Source organism: Mytilus trossulus, chromosome 3 (assembly GCF_036588685.1).
Source record: "Mytilus trossulus isolate FHL-02 chromosome 3, PNRI_Mtr1.1.1.hap1, whole genome shotgun sequence".
NCBI lineage: Eukaryota > Metazoa > Mollusca > Bivalvia > Mytilida > Mytilidae > Mytilus > Mytilus trossulus.
In genome coordinates, this window is record NC_086375.1 from 53786234 (window position 1) to 53807393 (window position 21160).

General features: G+C 31.3%; 1 protein-coding gene across 2 annotated transcripts in view; it reads right to left on the minus strand.

The window, feature by feature from the left end:
• Positions 1–9108: 9108 nt before the first annotated feature.
• The window catches only part of LOC134711840 (uncharacterized), a 30869-nt gene continuing 18817 nt past the window's right edge, over positions 9109–21160 (minus strand). For both annotated transcript variants that reach the window (XM_063572770.1, XM_063572771.1), the window contains exons 2-9: positions 20682–20883; positions 19897–20078; positions 19203–19343; positions 18618–18703; positions 17924–18044; positions 15836–15916; positions 15452–15573; positions 9109–12986 (exon numbers count right to left, since the gene is read on the minus strand). In XM_063572770.1, coding sequence (XP_063428840.1) covers positions 12594–12986; positions 15452–15573; positions 15836–15916; positions 17924–18044; positions 18618–18703; positions 19203–19343; positions 19897–20078; positions 20682–20883 — 1328 coding nt within the window. In that variant the 3' untranslated portion in view covers positions 9109–12593. The remainder of the gene's footprint in view (positions 12987–15451; positions 15574–15835; positions 15917–17923; positions 18045–18617; positions 18704–19202; positions 19344–19896; positions 20079–20681; positions 20884–21160) is intronic.

Genomic DNA, 21160 nt, shown 5'->3' on the forward strand with positions numbered 1-21160 from the left:
TTTATGCCTACAACCCAGTATTTTCCAAGTATTCACCAATTGCTCTTACGTTTTAAAAACTTTCCAGACTGTCAAAGTCGCAGCAATATCCCCTTAAATTCATCGATCAATTGTCGGAGCAACCTTAAACACTTTGGCATTAAAAATTTCCGACTATTTTACAACTTTTTTTATATCTTGAAGTAAAGATCACAAAAATATATGGAAATATGCATATCTCATGATGAGTTTAGTCATCTAGTAATTGTTATCGGACCTGGACATCATATTTCATATTTTAAGGGGTAAAGTTTTAAATTTAATGAAATCAGATGTATTACTGCAAAGGAGATGACAATCCATAATGAGTCAATACTAAATTTGACACAAAAAGCAAATTTTTATTGGATATAATTTAAGCAGGAATACTAAGTTAGGATAGTTGCAACAAGTGTCAATGATGTTTATCTAAATGTGTTGAAGATTGAATGAAAGGACACTCTTAATTGAAACGGATTTATGTCTGCTTTAATACTAGTGATAGGGGTACTTAATTTTATTTCTAAAAATATAACATTTAAGATTCATAAAACAACAGGTTGAATAAAAGAAGTTCTATCTGGATTCTTACTCAACTTTTCTTGGACATCTGTTAATATCTATTTAGAGTGAGGTACTTATTGGATTTGATGTAACTTCGTCTAGTTTGAGGTCAAACTTACGTATATAATGAAATTTTAGGAAAAGTGAGAGGTTTAACTAGCTTTAAAACCATGTTTAATCCAACATTTTCTACATCAGAAAATGCCTGTACCAAGTCAGGAATTTCGTTTGAAGTGTTTGAGCTTTTAATTTAGCCATTTGATTTGGGACTTTCCATTTTGAATTTTACTCGGAGTTCAGTATGGTATGTCTTTGGAATTTGAACTATTATTTTAAACTAATCATAACAGCGAGACCATTATACCCTGATTTTAAATGGACATATTGCGATGTCAAAATTTGATGTGGAGAGAATGGGATGCTTCCTCTGTGAACGTGAATTTTATGTGATCTTTACCAAAGAGAAAATTGGCATTTTTCATAATATCTAATTTCTTTTAATTTTCTGTAAAGGTTAGCTAAGACTTGTTCATTTGTCGTCAAGATTTAAAGCACAAGGCAAAGCCGAGGGTTTCAAATGTTCATACAACATGGCCAAGCATTGTCTGACCAATTTAGAACATATTCACACTTTAGAGTAACCTTACAAATAAACTCAACATATATATTAGGACTAAAATTGTAGTATAATGTAATCAGAGATCTATATTTTAATTATATTACTCGTTTCGTCTACAAACGACTCATCAGTGACGCTCGAATAAAAAAAATTTTAGAAGGCCAAATAAAGTACGAAGTTGAAGAGCAAAATGATAATTTCCCATTATAATATTCCAACCTTAACTATCATAAACTTTTTATAATGTTACGTTTTGATAATTTCAAGTTTCATACAAGTGAGAGGTTCAATCCACTATTTTTTACATTTAAAAATGCCTATACCAAGTCAGGAATGTGACAGTTGTTGTCCATTCGTTTGATGCGTTTTATCATTTGATTTTGCAATTTAATTAAGGACTTTCCGTTTTGAATTTCCCTCGGAGTTCAGTATTTTTGTGATTTTACTTTTTTCAATGGACGGAATGAAATAGCATTGACATAGTTTTGTTAGTACAAAAATGATCAATTGTTCAAACATTGAGATTTTTTTTTGCTTCACGAATATTTTCATACTTATATACCTTTAATTAGTTGGTAATAAAAAGCAACAGTGTTATATAAATCAGCTTTCTGGAATTTGATAATTCTTTGTGTAATTATAAAACTCACTCAATAGATTTATGAATGTCAATGATTCAACCTCAGATGCTTACTTTTTATTGATGTTTTGTTTTCATTCTCGAAAAGAAACTTTGCTTTATTTATATCTGCAGTTTGTACATAAGATTCACATGCAGTACATTCACATGAAATTAGATGTATTTGCTTCTCATGTAAAATGAATTCATGCGAGTTTCGCGTGAATATCATTTGAAACTCACGCGAATTTAAGATGAATTTTCCCTGTGTATAAAAGCTCTGACATGAAAAAAGGAAACAACTCAATTGAAAAAAACAACGACCTTATTTATAACAATGCAATTTACGATGATGTTGTTTTATGATTCATTTGTCTAGCTGATGAGTCTGTTGTAAACAAAACGCGCATCTGGCGCCAACACCACCATTAAATCCTGGTATCTGTTGAGTTTGTTCATAAACTATGCAATATTTCTTACACAAAAAGGTTGCAATTCCTCAGGCAACATGAGAAACAACAAGTTTGCATGAGACGATGATCATGGCTGCTTTTTTATGCGTGTATGCTTTCGTTTATTTTTTAAATATTTTTATGTGACGTTTACATTTTCTGACGTCAGACACGCGAAGCAAGGAATTGTTTTTTAATTTGATAGATACTTTTGTGCTTTTTTGTGAATGATTGTTTTTTTTAGATTGTATCACGGTGATGACTGTTGTACTCACATTTTGACTATTTTATTTCTTATAGATAAAGGAAGATGTGGTGTGAGTGCCAATGAGACAACTCTCCATCGAAGTCACACTTTATAAAAGTAAACCATTATATGTCAATGTACGGCCTTCAACACGGAGCCTTGGCTCACACCGAACAACAAGCTATGAAGGGCCCAAAAAATACTAGTGTAAAACCATTCAAACGGGAAAACCAACGGTCTAATTATGTCTGTTTTGATCACGAATAGTTTTAAATATAACGGAATTTGATGAGACTGTCGTGAGATTTCCGATTGAATTTTTCTCGGAGTTCAGTATTTTTGTGATTTCATTTTGTTTTTTTACTCTCAATCATGTGCTTTTATCCCGACAAGGGAGAGGTCAAGCGCTATAAAACCAGTTTCAGTCCACCGTTTTCTACATTTGAAAATGCCTCCTGCATCAAGTTGTTGTCCATTCGTTTGATGTGCTTTATCATTTGGTTATGCCATGTGATAAGAAGATTTCCGATTGAATTTTCCTCGGAGTTCAGTATTTTTGTGATTTCATTTTGTTTTATACTCCCAATCATGTGCTTTTATCCGGACCATTTCCGATTAAGATTACTCCATCTTAGGAATAAACAGGTATCGTACGTTTCCCTTTGCTATCTTATAATAATCGATTGACTTTCAATCCCGTTGGTACAATCCATCGTGAAGACAGTACTAAATATAAATATATGATTTATATATTCCGCAAAAGTAGATTTAAATGCATTTATCAGCGGACTGTTTGGGCTACTTTATTTCCTTGTGCACTGTATCGTACAATATTAACCAATGTCTTTTTTAGTTCTATTTTATTTTGTACCGCGTTTATTGTTTTCTTTGAATACGGTTACCGAGGCGATGATAAATAAATTACTCTTATAGACCACATAAATTCCTTTCACATACACCTGCCCACTTTGACTTCGTTGTACTTTGCCAAAATGCTACGGGTCCTTTTATTTAATGTATTTTCATTTTCCTTTTTGTTTGTTATACACATCCCTTGTTTTTCTCTAGCTGTCTACACTTTGGATTTAATAGATGTTAAACATTAAGTAGGTTCCAGATATGTGCATGTTTTCCAGCTGCTTAGTAACTTTATAACAACCGACACAATTTAATGATGTAATCATTAATACTTTTGAATCTATTTTAAAAGTATAATCCTGTTTACCTTATCTGCGAAAACTAAAAATATCATTATTTTAAGACGACAGTTACACCTGCTCAATTTAAATACATACATGTAATAATGATTATTACCGCAGGTAATTTCATGCACATCAAAGTGTTAGATGTGTGCAATCTAAATCCATACAGCTGCAAACCGGTTGCATAATTTTCTATCGAAGCACATTATTTGCACTTGAACAGACCTTTCTCAAAAAGATAATATACAACAAAACCCTCTTTAAAGCAAATTATTATTAGGCCAAATTGTTGTTAAAGCCTTAGATTGTATTGTAATATATAAATGACAAGCTCTCAAATTTATACTATTTTGTCGATTTTTGAAAGAATGTAAATGTGAATGATAATGTTGTATAACCGATTTATCATGTATATATTTTGTAATTCCGAATTCAAGGGGTCAAAAATCTGAATCCTTTGTTCAGGACATTACCAAACAATTAAAGATAAAATAAATATTTAACTCATTTTCAAACCTATTAATAATAGGACTTCATTATATAATGTACATCGTTAACTTTGAGCAACTTAGAGGTTGTAAGAAGAAGATCGAAGTGAACTTTAAGCATCCCACTAATCAATCAATCAATCGAAGGATCGAGATATCGAATTTCCCAATCCATCAACCGGAAGAAATTTTGGGTTAAAGAACCATACGGTTTAGAACTATGCCATAAAATTGCATCGGCACGAACCAGATTGAACCAATACACAAACACTTTTTTCTGAATGCATCAAACCGGTTACGAGAACAGATTCAAAAACTACAATGTATTATACCCGCACACAATTTGATTAGCTTCGAAGTTCTATTAACATTATTCATATAGTAATAAATATTTCAGAAATATCGTGACAAACTATATTCAGATAATAGCGTCAATTAATTGTGCCAAACATTTTAGACATTCACTCCAAAATCTTTTATAAATAAAAATTTTATTTATAATTATACAAAACGTTCGACATTTCTTCGTATAGTCTTCCGTTTTACAATTGGAATCGTAGATGAAATGGAAACTCTTACTTTGTGAAGAACTGCGACTCAGTAAAACATAAAGAGCGATGATGTCATAAAAATGACTTTTTGATGGACAACATATTTGTTCAGTTTGGTAGATGGACATTCAACAAACAGTCGGTATTCAGATGTGTACTTAATGTGCAACCTATCAACATGATCAACTGGATAAACTTTTTAACTCGCATGAAGCATGAAGCAGAATTCATTTAGACTCTTCTCAAACACAAAACAAAACACCGCCCTCAAAACTCTTTCTAGATATCTTTCTATTTCATTACTTGCTATATTGATGCTGTCCTGTCACTCAATAATTCACATTTTAGTGAGTGCTTACTCTCGTAACACCGTATAGCGGGTTATTTTCGCGGGTGTAAAATTTCGCGATTTTCATTGAATAAGGTATACGAAATATTTTGGCGGTTATTATATTGGCGGATTCAACATTTTTAACATTACCTTTGCATGTACACTTTTAAATTGGCGGAATTTATTTTGGCGGTTTTGTTCTATCCACGAAAATAAGCGAAAATTTACACCCCGCGAAAATAACCCGCTATACGGTATCAATGTCAACTTTTTATTTCTCTGTATTAACAAACCCATTGTCTTATTGGTGATGTTTACATATCTGAATTAATACGTTATAAACTCGTGCATCTACAATTTAAACGAACTTCGGATTAAGAGGTAGAACGACTGAAATGTTGTCTAGCCGATAAGAATTGTCCTGTCGCAACTCACTAGCAAAATGTTTTCTTTAAATCTTTACAAAACAGAACAGCTGTTCGAAATTCATCGATTGTGTCTTATTTTAGATTGTGATATTTTGAAAGTGATCATCCACTAGGCGGGTATTGAATCAATTAAAGAGACGCTAACAATGCCGACGAGTTCACGTGATTCCTTTCGGTTTATGTTTTTTGTCTTGACTTGTATCTGCCGAATCGATAATGAGATTTGAACAGCGCTAAACAACTGCATCTATCATGGTACAGGTACTAGACAAACGAAAAAAGTAGAATAACAAAAACACCGAACTCCAAGGAAAATTCAAATAGGAAATTTCTTTACCAAATGGCAAAATCATATTCTTGGCTGGATACAGGCTTTTCCTAATGTAGAAACCAGTGGATTAAAGCTGTTATCACGAATTAAGATTGATAATATTTTTTTTTCTATAGTTATTTGGAAAAACCTTAATCAATTGTGTTTGATCCTTTCAAAGCCATTTGGCATCGTTACTTTTATGTTTACTCTCATCAAAACCTAAGACAATTTCAATATAGAAAAAAATCAAGTCAATATCATGGGATCACTTCTAGTCGGTATTTAAGCTAACATGCTACCAGCATAATTGGTTTATTTTAATTTAGTTATTAAGTATGTAGCTTTTATTTTATGGTGATGTAAACACAACTATAAAATTGTCCTGGTTTTTATATGATTATTTCAACTGAAACAACATGGTACTAGTATATGATTATCATGTATATAATCTTCAGTAGAAACAAAAATTAATTGAAGACAAAACTACGAATTAGTAGATAAATGACAATCAGAAATGTCTACGTCGTCCATCGTCTTAATATTATTGTGTTCTATATATGAAAATTATTAGATAGAAATATTGATCGAAAACTGGAGATATATGTAATACTAGCAATGTCTTTGCGAATACTTATGCAACTCATATTACATAACATGATATATGGGCCGTTTACTATTTCTTGTAAGATATGTTTCAAATCTGAAGAGTGGTTTAATATAATCAAACCCTAAAATCAGTTCGAATAATGAAAAATGTATGTGATATCTAAAAAATTGAGAATGGAAATGGGGAATGTGTCAAAGAGACAACAATCCGACCATAGAAAAAACAACAGCAGAAGGTCACCAACAGGTCTTCAATGTAGCGAGATATATGTATATTTAGCAAAAACGTTTAAACCCGCTGCATTTGTCTGCTCCTGTTCCAAGTCAAGAGCCTGTTCATTGGTGTGGTTCATAATTTTTTCTCATTTTTTATAAAGATTCGAACAATGGGTTTTGTCCTGTTTGAATTGCTTTAAACTACTATTTTGGGCTCCAAAGCGCGCTTAAAAGCGTGCTGTTACTGGTACTAGGTTTAATCCACCATTTTCTTCATTTGAAAATACCTGTATCAAGTCAGGAATATGACAGTTCTTTTGTCCATTCGTTTTTTATGTGTTTTGTCATTTGATTTTGTCATGTGATTATGGACTTTCTGATTAGATTTTCCTCTGAGTGCAGTATTTTTGTGATTTTACTTTTTTCTGTGTGAGCTAACGCTCCATATTGAAGGATGGACTTTGACCTAAAATTGATTACTTTTACACATTGTGACTTAAATGTACCACATTGTTCAATGAATTATATACTTTTTAATCGTGGCCTTCATGTGTGAATTCAATGTTTTTTTTTCAGATGCAAAATGTTCATACATAATAACTCATGTTAATCATGTTACTCACATTCCTAAATAAAAAAGCGTTAAGAAAGTTTGTCTGACAGATATCACTGTAATAGGCAACAGTAGTTTAAATCTCGCAAATCGACAAGGAAGAGGCACAAAAAAAAAACTGATGAAATCGCCTAAACAACAAAAAAGATTGAAGCCCAACGCATTTCCAAAGTAAGCATGCATCACCCACCATGCGAACTAAATCGTGAGTAGAATTCAATCGGAAGAATTACAGATCAGACGACTATACTTGAAATTATTTTGTTTAATAGTTGAGACAACGACACATTGTATCGTTCAATCAATTCGTTATGGTAACTGTCAACATTGTGTAATGCGATTTCAGTCTTTTTCCTTCATGACTCTATCAGATCATTTTTGTGCAAGGAGCGAGCATCTTTTTCTGAAGTCTGTATACAGTGTGATTACTCACGAATGTAATTTATTAACTTGGATATATTTATAGATATGTAATCGCCATACTTTGGCGAAGAGGTTATGTTACTGCTTGGAAATTGAAAGTTTGAAAGTTTAAATCTATTTTTATATTGATTCTAGTTTGAAGTCGTCCGTATATGTCAGTTTTAAGGAAAATGTCAAATCGGGCAAGTAGTCTACTTTCAGTAGAAGGCTTAATATCAAAATCATTTGGATAATGTGTATTCATTAAAAGTAGTTTGGTACCGATTTTCGTGAGAAAAGGTATACAGCAAATTTGATTGTTCAACAAGGAAAACATTTACCATACATATGTATATTAATACATATATAGACTTTTTATTTTTGTCCATCTGATAAGTTAAGCCTTTTCAACTGATTTTTATAGTTCGTTCTTATGTTGTACTGTTAAACCACTGTCCCAGGTTAGGGGTGGGGTCCCGCTTACATGTTTAACCCCGCCACATTATGTATGTATATGCCTGTCCCAAGTCATGAACCTGTAATTCAGTGGTTGTCGTTTGTTTATGTGTTACATATTTTTTTCGTTAATTTTGTTTTATATAAATAATGCCGTTAGTTTCTCGTTTGAATTGTTTTACATTGTCATTTCGGGGCCTTTTATAGCCGACTATGCGGTATAGGTTTTGCTCATTGTTAAGGGGCGTACGGTGACCTATAAATGTTAATTCCTGTGTCATTTTGGTCTGTTGTGGACATTTGTCTCATTGGCAATCTTACTCCATCTTCTTTTTTTATATTTGTAAAACCCCCAATATAAAAGATCCATAAAAACACATTTTTCTCAATCCACGAAAATTTTTACCAAAGAAATAACATGAATCCACGGGATATGAAAGGTAAGCATTTATTGAAGTGTGTCATAATAAGTGACACAAAATCGCCAATACATTTGAGAGTGAAATTAAAGAACTTTGCAAGTTATTTTCCTTTTGGTTTTAAAATTTTGTGTGTGTGAATTCTGCATCATATAAATGTTGGCGTATGTTTTTGTTGCACTTTAGTATTCCTGTTGTTCCTTTGTTTTCCTCTTATAGTTGATGTGTTTTCCTGTGTGTTAGTTTGTAATCCTGATTTGTTTTCTCTCAATCGATTTTTTACTTTTGAACACCGGTATACTACTGTTGCCATTATTCATATACGGACATCAAAAAGTCGGCCATTTGCTGTGGACAAATAGTTTCCCATTCTAATAATATAAATATTGTTTTACCTTCAATGTTCTCCATCTTAGAACGTTATTTTTTTGGGACACAACACGGCCTCCTTCAGAATTTGGTCATTAAACACTATATACGTATAAAGGGAAGGCATGTCTAGGAGTATTTATTTAAGTGCTTAGATTTTTTTCAAATGTGTACGAACAAACAACATAAAATATCTTTCTTTTACAAATTTTATTTTTCTTCACAGAAAATGCACAATAAGTAGTTTTGAGCAGACAATAATGATATCCAGCAATGCATTGTCAAGCAAATTAGGTACCAATAATGAAGTCTACTCTCAAGCAAAAGAAACGTTTACATATATCATATTATTGATTAACAAACAGCTTTAAGGGTTTAATATAACTAAGTTTGGAATACACAAATGGTATCGTACAAGTTAATTTTCTAATTAATTTGTCTGCTGTCATCAATCGAGATATTTCAATGTTTTCATACATTTTATTTTTTTATTTGGACTTTATTACATTTTGCTATCATATAATTTCACAAAATAAAAAATACAGCTACGTTTATTGGAAATTTTGTATAAAACAGAGAAAAACTAGACGGCAGACAGCAAAGTTAATCACTAAACCAAATTACTCCCATTAGAGATTAATATCAAGTTTCCAGTATTTTTCATATTTCAAAACTGTGTTTTATTGTCATATTTGAATTGTTGAGTTTATTCTTCTCATATGAACAACAAACTTGATGTGAGGGTTATGAGAATATCTAATTTATATTTTTCATCCTTTATAATGAAGTTTGATACAATATCAATAAAGTAATACATATTATGAATATATAAGAAGACGGACAATTGTGTATCAAATAAATGTGACAATGTTCTTTTTGTGTCAGTTACAAAGAAACACATTAATAACATATGTGGCGGTGTAAGGAGTGGAACTTGTCAGAATATTTTGTGTGCATATTACTGAAATGAACTTATTTTTCGAAATTCATTTATTTAGTGAGGTTACCAAAATTAAAACATAGTAAGACTATTTTTTATCTACGCATCTAGTTTTTATCAACAGTTTTCTTTGTCCTCTGGAAATTAAACCCCAACTTTTTTAAACTGATTTATATATTCCAAGATAATTTTCTTAACTTGCTAAGTATTTGCATGTGCAATTAACCCTCTAGGAGATATACAAATGATATATTGTAATATGTGCATTAAGATGTAAAATAAACAATAAATATCGGGCAATATTGACTAGTTTATAACAGCGACTAAATGATTATACATACTACTAAATTTTGTATTTGTATAATGCAACATTTTGCATATTCATAACAACTACATCACATAAATATTGTTTGCAATTAAATACAATGAAAATGTATCATATACATTAATGTAACAATGTGTGCATGCTATGATCTACTCAAAGCAATTTTATACTTTTCAATAAAAATCAATATCATTTCATTTCTTATGTGTATTTTGGCATCAAAGCAATGAAAACTACATGTGCAAATCATATAAAAAGTGCATTTTTCTACATAACTAGTATCTAACATAATATTATCTCTAAATTTTATCATAGAAAGTTTGGGTAACAAAATGCTTCAAATTCTTTATGGTCTATATTTCAACGTGTCTTTATCAACAACATCTTAAGGCATACGATTCATTATCTAAATCTAGTTCCTTGAACTCTCTGTGAAATGTGTTTTTAGTGTCTTTCCACTCAATAGAATTTTTACAATATGAAAAATTCGTACTACTATTATTGTCTTATTAAATGAAATATATAAAGTAGTGATACACTTTTGCATTCTAACTGGAGGCTTTTCTACTTTTTATTCGATTTTTCACAGATGCACATTCCTACCGTTCTAAGTTAGGCAATTCACAACTTATGAGAATCCCCAAAACATATTTGATATAAAAACCTTAATGTCTCATTTATTAGATAAAGTGAATGTCTGAACTATTTTGCAATTATATTTCAAACCCTATAAAACTACAAGTATTATACTAATATTCATGTAATTTATATATAATATTGGAATATAAATATTGCACAGTTCATGAGTATTATCACAAGAGAGAAAATATTACAGACAAGAGTTAGAGCTATTACTACAAGAACGTTTATTCTTGAATTGGAATTGTTTTATTGAGACTAGAGATGAACTACACAATTGCTTGAGATGTCTATACATCCTATTGTTATAGATAGTTATTATAGCAAACACATTTCAGAAATGAAAGAAAGTTAGGCACTGATTTTTTTAAAAGCAATAATAATGAAAATAAAATATTTTAAAATATGGTATATTAAAATTGTCTTTATATATAAATATATTAGAAAATAAAGTAAAAAAGATTTTTTGTAAATACAAACTAATTCAATTATAAAATGCCAAAATGTAATAATTTAGGCAAAACTTTTAAAAAGCATTTAATGTTGTCATGACAACCATTTGCAGCACTTTCGAAATGATGACCATACTTGGTGATGAATGAAAATAAATGTATAACTATATATCATATCAAAAAGTGACAAATAAAAATATTTATAAAATTTTATTAGAAAAATGTAAAGGAACATTCACAAATTTCACCAACTCCTCCAGATTATGTGAACTTCATACTAACATTAAAATTCACGCATACTAAATTGAGTGTAAATCTATGAACTGTCTCCTTTAACATTTCCTAATGATAGTACATGGATCTCACTTAACACTTTAAGCATTAACACAACTCAACAGAAAACAATAAACCATGATGAACAACTTTTGTCGAGTTCTTGCTTGACGGAATCCGTCTTTAAGATCATATACAAAAGAATTCTACTAACATTGAGTTTACTACTAGGCGGTGTATATATTATCAGAATAGACTTTATGTTGTACTTATCTATCTGTATTCAGTCTTCATATCATAATACTAGCATAATTCTTTTTCAATATTTACCTCCTTTCACATTCCAATTTTACTGATTCATTCTGTTCTCAGTAGATATTGGTTCAAAATCTACATGTACATACATAGTAGTAATAATCAATTACACATTTCATCGCAAGTTCTATCAAAAAGTTTTTGGTCCAATATATCTTGCGAGAAGATCTTTAGTATATAAAACAAAGAAAACAAAGACAAATGGAAGAAATTCAAAATAATGTAAATGGATTTAAGAATGATTTGATCTCACATAGTAACACATACAGCTCCTAAAAAATACAACCTTCATCAATAATGTAGCTCAAAATTTATCATGTGCATTACTTTTTTCTACAGAAATTCTTTTTAATTTTCCCTACCAGTAACTAAAATTCATGTTTGCACTTTATTAATACACTAAAGTGTGACTTTGATAAGCATTTTTAAGTTCCCTATTATACTTTGTAATACTGTTTGGATTTTCCGACAAAATATCACATGTAAAAAAACTTAACAGATAATTTTTCATAAATTGTACGGAGAAATGCCATTGGCATAAGTCCTAAACAATACAAATATGTATCTGAAACATAAGTATTGTTGTTTATTATGCTTAAACATGAATTAGATTCGTACACAGCATTCCTTCTTAGAAATGAATAAATTAATAAATATACAAGTACATGATAAATAATGAACATCCATGCTTACTTTGTCCTTTGAATAATGTCAAAAATATAATTATATGAATGTGTTACTCCTTTTTCTCCTCTGTTGAACCTTCATCTGCTTTTTCCTCTGCTGGTTTCTCTTCTTTTTTCTCCTCAGACTTTTCTTCCGGTTCTTTTTCTTCTTTTTTCTCCTCATCCTTTACATCTTCGATCTTCTGGTCTTCTTTGGTTTCTTCCTTTTTAAGATCATCTTCCTCTCCACCCTCTTTTACGTCACCATTTTCCTTTGGTTTTTCGTCCTCGCCTTCTTTCTTTTCTTCTTCCTCCTTTTTCTCTTCTTCTTCTCCTTCAGTACCAGCGTTTGGACCCTTGTATTTCTTAGTTTTCTTTACCAGACCTACTTCTATCAGACTGTATGCCATATCAATCAGTGTCTCTTTTATTTCTTTGGGGGTAATTCCTAATACATCTTTCATCTATAGATAAAACAACTCAATAAATAAGGAGATTTTATTTGATTTCCTATAAGAAATATTATTATAAAATCTATGTAAAAAAAAAGAAGATACACAAACGATAAAATATGTGGAAAATTCCAATAACCTGCATTAGCTGTACATTTTTTGCTTTTATAATGATTACATCTGACAATTTTAGTGAATGGCCATAAATATAATGTATTATTTTGATTTTTTTTTATGATGCCATATGTTTATACCAATGTACTGACTTCATTTTAATACACTGTGGCATTGATGATGAAACATCTGCTGTGTTTTGTGGATTAAGTTTCATCCCTATTAGTGACAACTTAAACAGCTGAAGATGGCCATGCTTTTTCATCTTTCCTTTCTATTACATTAATATGATATGATTTGTCAATGAATGAATCATCTCGTCAAATCAATTTCCTACTAACAACAGTCTGTGGTCAGATATCCACAACGACTCTGCTTTAACAATAAGATTGTAAATAAAAGTAATTGCAGGATTACTAGACTGCAACCAAACAATATTTTAAAACCTTAAAACTCAAAAAGGCCAATTGATATCAAAAGTAGGTGCCCAGGCATCACATGAAACAATTATTCTATTAGTAAATATTATGAACTTTCTTTAGCTAAAGCAATACCGTATGAAATGTTCGAAAGTCACCAGAATTGGTTTGATGAAGCAAAAGAATGAAATACCAACTGTTAAAAAATAACAAAGTGTACGCACATATAAATACTTTTGAATAGAGTTTATTGAATTTCAAAGCGAGCAAAAAACCCAACCTTTGATATGCAAATTTTCATCTCCTGTGGCGGTCAAAGTAATTTTATTTGTTACGTTAGGCAGGTGTTCCAATCATTTAAATGAAAATTAGAAATGACTTTCTCAACAAAGCAAAAGAACCTCAAATATATAACAATACGTCAATACATGTACATAATTAAGTTGTAAGAGCAGATTGCAATACTTTGCATTAAATCGTTGACTATTTTTTGCATATAGATTTTTTTCTTTTCATTTTGACTTTCAATTTAGAATATATAGCCTATAGATCTAATTTGGTGAACTCAATGTGAAAAGGGGATATTGAACAAATAGAACCGGAGAATATGTTTCCAACGAAACATAAATGATTGTAAACTATAATTGTTAAACTTGTATAAAAGCTTTCATAGTAGAACACTCTTTATAGGAATGCAAACAAAAATATTTTTTATAGATGTTGTCGTTTTTTACAATACTTTCAATGTATATGAAAATGTGATCATCTTATCAAGTATATAAAAAAGAATATACCGGGGATTAATACCATGTCCAATAAAATACTGACAACATCATTGCCAAAAATAAACGTACATAAACGAAGATAGTTAGTGAGTAAGATAAACCAAACGAGCAGGGTGCTCGGGTGTTCCAGAAAGATAAAGAGTTCCTGATCAAAATGAAACCAGCAGGCAGTGTACTCGTGTGTTCCAGAAAGATAAATAGTTTCTGAGCAAAATGAAACCAGCAAGCCGTGTACTCGGGTGTTCCAGAAAGGTTAATAGTTACTGAGCAAAACGAAACCAACAGGCAGTGTACTTGGGCTGTCCAGAAAGGTAATCAGTTACTGTGCAACATGAAACAAACAGGCAGTATACTTGGGTGCTCCAGAAAAGTAAATAGTTACTGCGCGACATGTGACACCAGTCGTATTACTCGTTTTTATGTATGTTTGCGTTTGCTTTTGTTGTAATTCAGTGTTTCTGTTGTTCCGTTGTTTTCCTCTTATAGCTGATGTGTTTCCCTCGGTTTTCGTTTTAAATTTTTTTAAACCAAGATATTTTTATGCCTAAAAGAATTGTATGACTACTGAACAGCGGTATACTACTGTTGCCTTTATTCATGCATTTGAAAATCGGTGAATGATTCGACTTCGGTTATGTCACAAACGAGGAAAAGAGAATGGGATTTTTTTTTAATTGTTTCACTTATTTGGTATGTGAGCTGTTACTTGCACTTAAAAATGCAGAATTACAGGTCGTAAATATTTTTACAATGAGTTGAGGAATTGCTTACCAGTAAATTTCACACATCTGATTTCAAAATTGATCTTTTTGACAGACAAAGTTCACAACTACATGATTTGTCAATTACGCACGGTACATTATTAAATCATGTCTGGTGATATTTATTTCAAAATGAGACATAATAGCCTTATTTGATCCATAGTTTCTAACATGTTAAAATGTTAAATGCAATGAAATTATGTTTATCTTATAATGTGGAAGTGGAGGCATTTGCTGTCTTACAATAACCAGGAAACTTTGTTTTTGTTGACACTTTTTTTATATTTTCAAACAAATACCCAATATGAATACAAAATTTGTAATACTAGTTACCAAATATGTAATCATGAATATGAGTAAACTAATGAATATTACAACTAAAGGGAAAAAGAACTTACCCTAGAATTGTCAAATTTGTACACTTTGCCAATATTTGGTAAAATCATCTTAATGGTTCTATCAAACAAGCTTGTCATCCACAAAATTGGGTTAGGACAATTTGCAGTTGGAACATTGTATCCTAAAATATAAAAATTATGCCTTTTCTTAGTTCTGAAAGTACATTGCATTTCTATTTTTCAATGCTGATAGCCGACATAAAGAATGGTACAGATATTATTACTTTCTTTATAAAAGATTTAAATGTGGAAACAATTGTATATTCTTTCAATAATTTTGATAACAAAAAATAACATAACAGGAATATTGGTGGACGTTATCAGAAACGCGACGACTCTCTGTATAACTGCAAAGATCTACAAAGTTTGAAGAGTATTGTATACCTTGTGGTTTGAATTCTTTAGCTAGAATCTGAGCTATTTCTTTCATCCAAATATTCTGGTTGACAATCAGGTGTCTTTTACCTAAAAATAAATACCAAAATATTACGCATCAATATAACGGTAAATTATACCATCGTTTTTTTATAGTTGATTACATTCTTTGTTTCTTTTCTAAATTCGGTAAATTGATCCTATATTATAGGCAGATTTTAGGAATAATTATCATTATAAGTGATGCAGAAGTAATGACAAACTGTGTTTATTAAATTCACTAAAAGAACGCAGTTTGTCATTACTTTTGCATGGATACTAAGTGAAAATACGGTTTGGAAATTCCACTTTTTCTGAAGATAATTACTGATATAATCAACTGCTGTTTAATCGTTGATTCTGAAATAGAATAAATAACAGAGAAAAGACAGAACAATGAACAGCCCACACAACATTCGAACAAAACAAAGGATCGAAACACAGAAATCTCACAAAAATTTAACTCCGAATCCGTGCGTGGTGCATTTCATGCTCTACACGTTGTCAGTTTGTTTTAGATTTACGAGTTTGACTGTCCCTTTGGTATCTTTCGTCCCTCTTTTGCAGTCGTCGTTTGTTTTGGTCATGGCCTGGAAAACTGTTGAATAGTGATATTCGATAAAGGCATCAACGAGGAATAGAGGCCGCCCATATTCTTCCTTTATTGTGCTTGCTGTCTCATTGGAAGTTAACCCGTTCTCCATTCCGTGTATCCATATGCATCAGGTTTTACCAGAAATAATGCCTTTTGAAGACAGTATTGGTGGGCATTAAACAATCTCTCTTTTGACTAATTGTGTTTGAAAGAGGTGATTATTTATAGTTCAGTACCCGTTCCATTTTTCAGTGGATTATTATGTTTAATGTTTTAGTAAATGAATGGAATTATTAGCCTTGATTCATCCCTGTTTCAAATGTTATTAGTTATCAAAAGTACCAGGCTTATAATTTGATACGCCAGACGCACGTTTCGTCTTCGTAAGACCCATCATACTTTTCCTAGACATACTAAAAATGTAGCAAGAAAAAGTTGTTGATACTGTAACATATAAGGGTAATTGATATAAAGTTTCAGACAGTGTCAATAATCTATGACTAATTGAAATATAGTCGTGTAATTCTAACGTTCTTATCCCACTTAAAAATTAAATCATATTAAAAGTAACTTTTTAATCACAAATACTGTCATGAATTTCAAAAGTAATATGACGATCTACATATATATCATTTTGATCCCCTCTCATACTATTTTTGGACGTAAATGTAATGTGTTAAAACTTGAAAGAATTTGCAATAAGGCTTCGTTTGTTATTTGATATACTTGTAATTAACCAATTAGGCAAATGTATCTTCTAAAACATTTTTTTCGTTTATCAATGAATATCAAAGATTGTCATTTCTTAAGTCGTCATTAGAGGCTGTACAGATCTTATCACTTCTTAAGTTGATGTTAGAGGCCACCAATAACGTCTTACATATGAGCTCGTAAGCTCGGCGTTCAAAGGCTGTACAGATCTTGTCACTTCTGAAAACGATGTTACCACCAATAACGCATTACATATGAGCTCGTAAACTCGGCGTTCAAAGGCTGTACATATCTTATCACTTCTTAAGTTGATGTTAGAGGCCACCAATAACGTCTTACATATGAGCTCGTAAGCTCGGCGTTCAAAGGCTGTACAGATCTTGTCACTTCTGAAAACGATGTTACCACCAATAACGCATTACATATGAGCTCGTAAGCTCGGCGTTCAAAGGCTGTACAGATCTTATCACTTCTTAAGTTGATGTTAGAGGCCACCAATAACGCATTACATATGAGCTCGTAAGCTCGGCGTTCAAAGGCTGTACAGATCTTATCACTTCTTAAGTTGATGTTAGAGGCCACCAATAACGCATTACATATGAGCTCGTAAGCTCGGCGTTCAAAACCTGTAGGTCAATGTCAAGTTCGAAAAACAGCCGCAAAGATATTATTTTAGTATTCTACAAGATCGGTTTTCAACCAAACCATGTCCCTTTTATAGAAAAAAATATGAATATATATATGGAACTTACCTGCTGCTTCTTCTAGTGTCATGGCTTTAATATGGGCAGCAGCCACGTCTCTTACATCGACCACTGCGAAGTTAAGTTTAGCACAGAAGGGTTTTTCTCTTTCCAAAAGTCTTTTTACAATCTAAAATATTTCATGTAAGGAGTAAAGGCAAACATTGATAATATGTGCATTAATATCGTATCCAAACGTATATATTGTATCTTATAACATTGTACAATAATAAATCCATTGATCATTTGTTACTTGAATTATATTCTATTAATAAACTCATTAAAATTATGTTTGATTTTCAAAAACGTTTCATTATATTTTTTTTATTCAGCTAGAATTTCGGTTCATCCATATAATGATTTTTCCTTCAACAGTTTACTTTTTCATTTTGATATGCAATGTTCTATTTTCCAGATCTGATTTCTATTGATAATAATTTTGCGCACAACGAATAGGAATTATTGTTTTGGAACTGTATGGTGTCATAATTAATAATTGTTGATTCTAGATTACAATTGTGTTCATATTAGTAATGGATTGTGAAAATACCAATGTTATTTGGTTAATATCAAATAGTCAACAAATACTCTGGAGAAAATGTGACATTTTGAATGAAAGTAGAATTATTCCTATATGTGAACTATATATAGCAATAAATGTAGAATAATTCTATATCTGAACTATCATTTCACAATTACAAACCTCTAGGCTTGTACATTGTGATCCATTTATAACGGGACCCATCACATAAGCTGGATTTATTACTGCTAGTTCTATTTTGTCTTCATCTGAAATGAACCATTATATGTTAGAAGGCAAAGATACTATTAGGGTTTATAAAAGCGAAAAAATATGCAGAGGGAGGAAGCAAAAATTTTGATTCTATTAAAACAGATAATAACACACAGAAACTAAGCAAATGTAAAAACAAAAACTGATAATAAAACATTGCACCGAAACCTTAAGAAGAAAAAAGAAAAAAAGAAATGACAGTATGTCTAATTCAAAATAATAGAAATATCACTGCATCCTAACAAAAAGCTGTATAGATGTTGAAACATACAAATTCAAAACCTATCTAATATTAACAAGAGGCGACACGAGAAGTATAGATTTGTTCACAGTATTTTCGGTCAAAATTTTAAATAAAGTATTGCCGAAATCCGTAAGAAGATGGTTCATTATTATAAGAAATTGATTCCAACTATGCAGTTGTCTTATATCCCGTTATCAAGTACTTAAATGTTTATTCGTTGTGTTGTCCCATATACATAAAACTATGTTTACCTGGTAGTTCTTTTACATAGTCCCAGGCTGCTTTTTCTGCTAAAGTTTTACTTTTACCATAGGCATCTAATTTCTCTGGATCTGTCCAATCTTCTTCTGTAAATACTTTGTTTGGATCGGCTGCTAACGCTGCTGGACCCCCTGTAAAATATGTTCCGTTTCATTATACAAATATTGAAAGAAAAAATCAAATTAGAACAAAATAGTAGGAAAATTATTGGCTCTATTATGTAAGCTGCCACATATGAACCTTGGATTTTGTTTTTATTAATTCATTTGTTAAGATATTTAGATAGAAATGAAACTGCATGCAATTGATAAGAGTGGATACCTTGTATTATTTCATGGGGAAAAATGTCTACACGCACATAACACACGCAAAGCATAGAATTATTAGGCTTATGAAAGTAAATATAATTCTAACGAAGGTACTATACTGATGCAACTTAAGTGTGAGTGGATTATAAAGAATTTGTACCAATCTGTGTGTCTATTCCAGTATTTATCGTTTTTTATCAGAAGAAAACAATCGTGGAAATTCTATCCTTGACTGATAACTTTTATGTATTTATAAATATAAAGGACGGTACAGTTCGTGTTGATATATCGAATTCAGCGTTAGAATACTCAAAATTCTCCTATATTATATAGAATCAAATGTTGAAAAAATACAAATATAAAGCCGAAAACCTACATCCAACAGCAACACATGAACTTGTTATAACTACACGTTTGACGGATTTTGCTTGGACACATGCTTTAAGAACGGCTTGAGTTCCTTCGACAGCAGGCTGAACAATCTCGTTTTCATCCTTTGGACTTTGTGCTGGGAACGGACTTGCAACGTGTATAACATTCTTTACGTCTTTGACGGCCCTGAAACATACGAAAAATGTTATTACTGTTGATAGATAAACAATACAGATAGGAAACACATGTGGAATTATTTTGTAATTATTTGAATCAGAAATGATAAAATGAACACAGCTTCTTATTTTTATACAACTTCATAATTCAAAACACTCGTAGGTTAAGAAAGAGACAAGGACGGAGAGTGTCTACATCTTATATCATAAGGACTTGTTAAATGGGTTAATGTATTGAATTAATTACACAACCTTATCTTTCTTCTTTCTGAAATTGTTATTAGACTCTTTGATCTAACATAGTTGACGTTTTTCTGAGTGCTTGAATCTGTTAAAATATGTAACTTATGACTACCACATTTTCTATGTGCTAATGTCAAACCAACAAACAACCCTAATGAAATTACTTTCTGCCTCCCCCACACACACATAAAACGTAAAATAAAAAAAGAATAAACATATTAAATTTTGACAATTATTAGATTAGATTGCAATGCAGTTTAGAGAATTGACATTTATTTAGCCGGGTTCTTTTTCCTCATCTAACAGACAGTTGAATTTATATTAGTGTCTCTTATTGTTAAACCTTCAACAACTTAATGACTGTACTTACGCCTCCCATGATTCTGGCTTTGTGAGATCTGCTTCAACTATTTCAAGTTTATGTTCCGCCTCTGGACAGAGTTCATTGAGACGTTTGACCTTTTCCTCGTCCTGTAAACTCCTCACTGTCCCCCTCACTTGATAGCCATCCTCTTGTAATTGTTTAACAATATGTGAAGCAATAAAGCCAGTGGCTCCAGTGACTAGGACTACTGTAAGATAAACAATAAAACTCTTCATAGAAACTTATAATGATGGAATGTGAAACTTCGGCAATGAAACTCTACATAGAAACGTACAATCGCAGCATGTGAAACTTCGACAATAAAACTCTCCATAGAAGCTTACAATGGCAGCTCGTGAAACTTCGACAATAAGACTCGTCATAGAAACTTATATTGGCAGCACGTGAAACTTCCACAATAAAACTCTACATAGAAACTTACAATGGCAGCATGTGAAACTTCGACTATAAAACTCTACATAGAA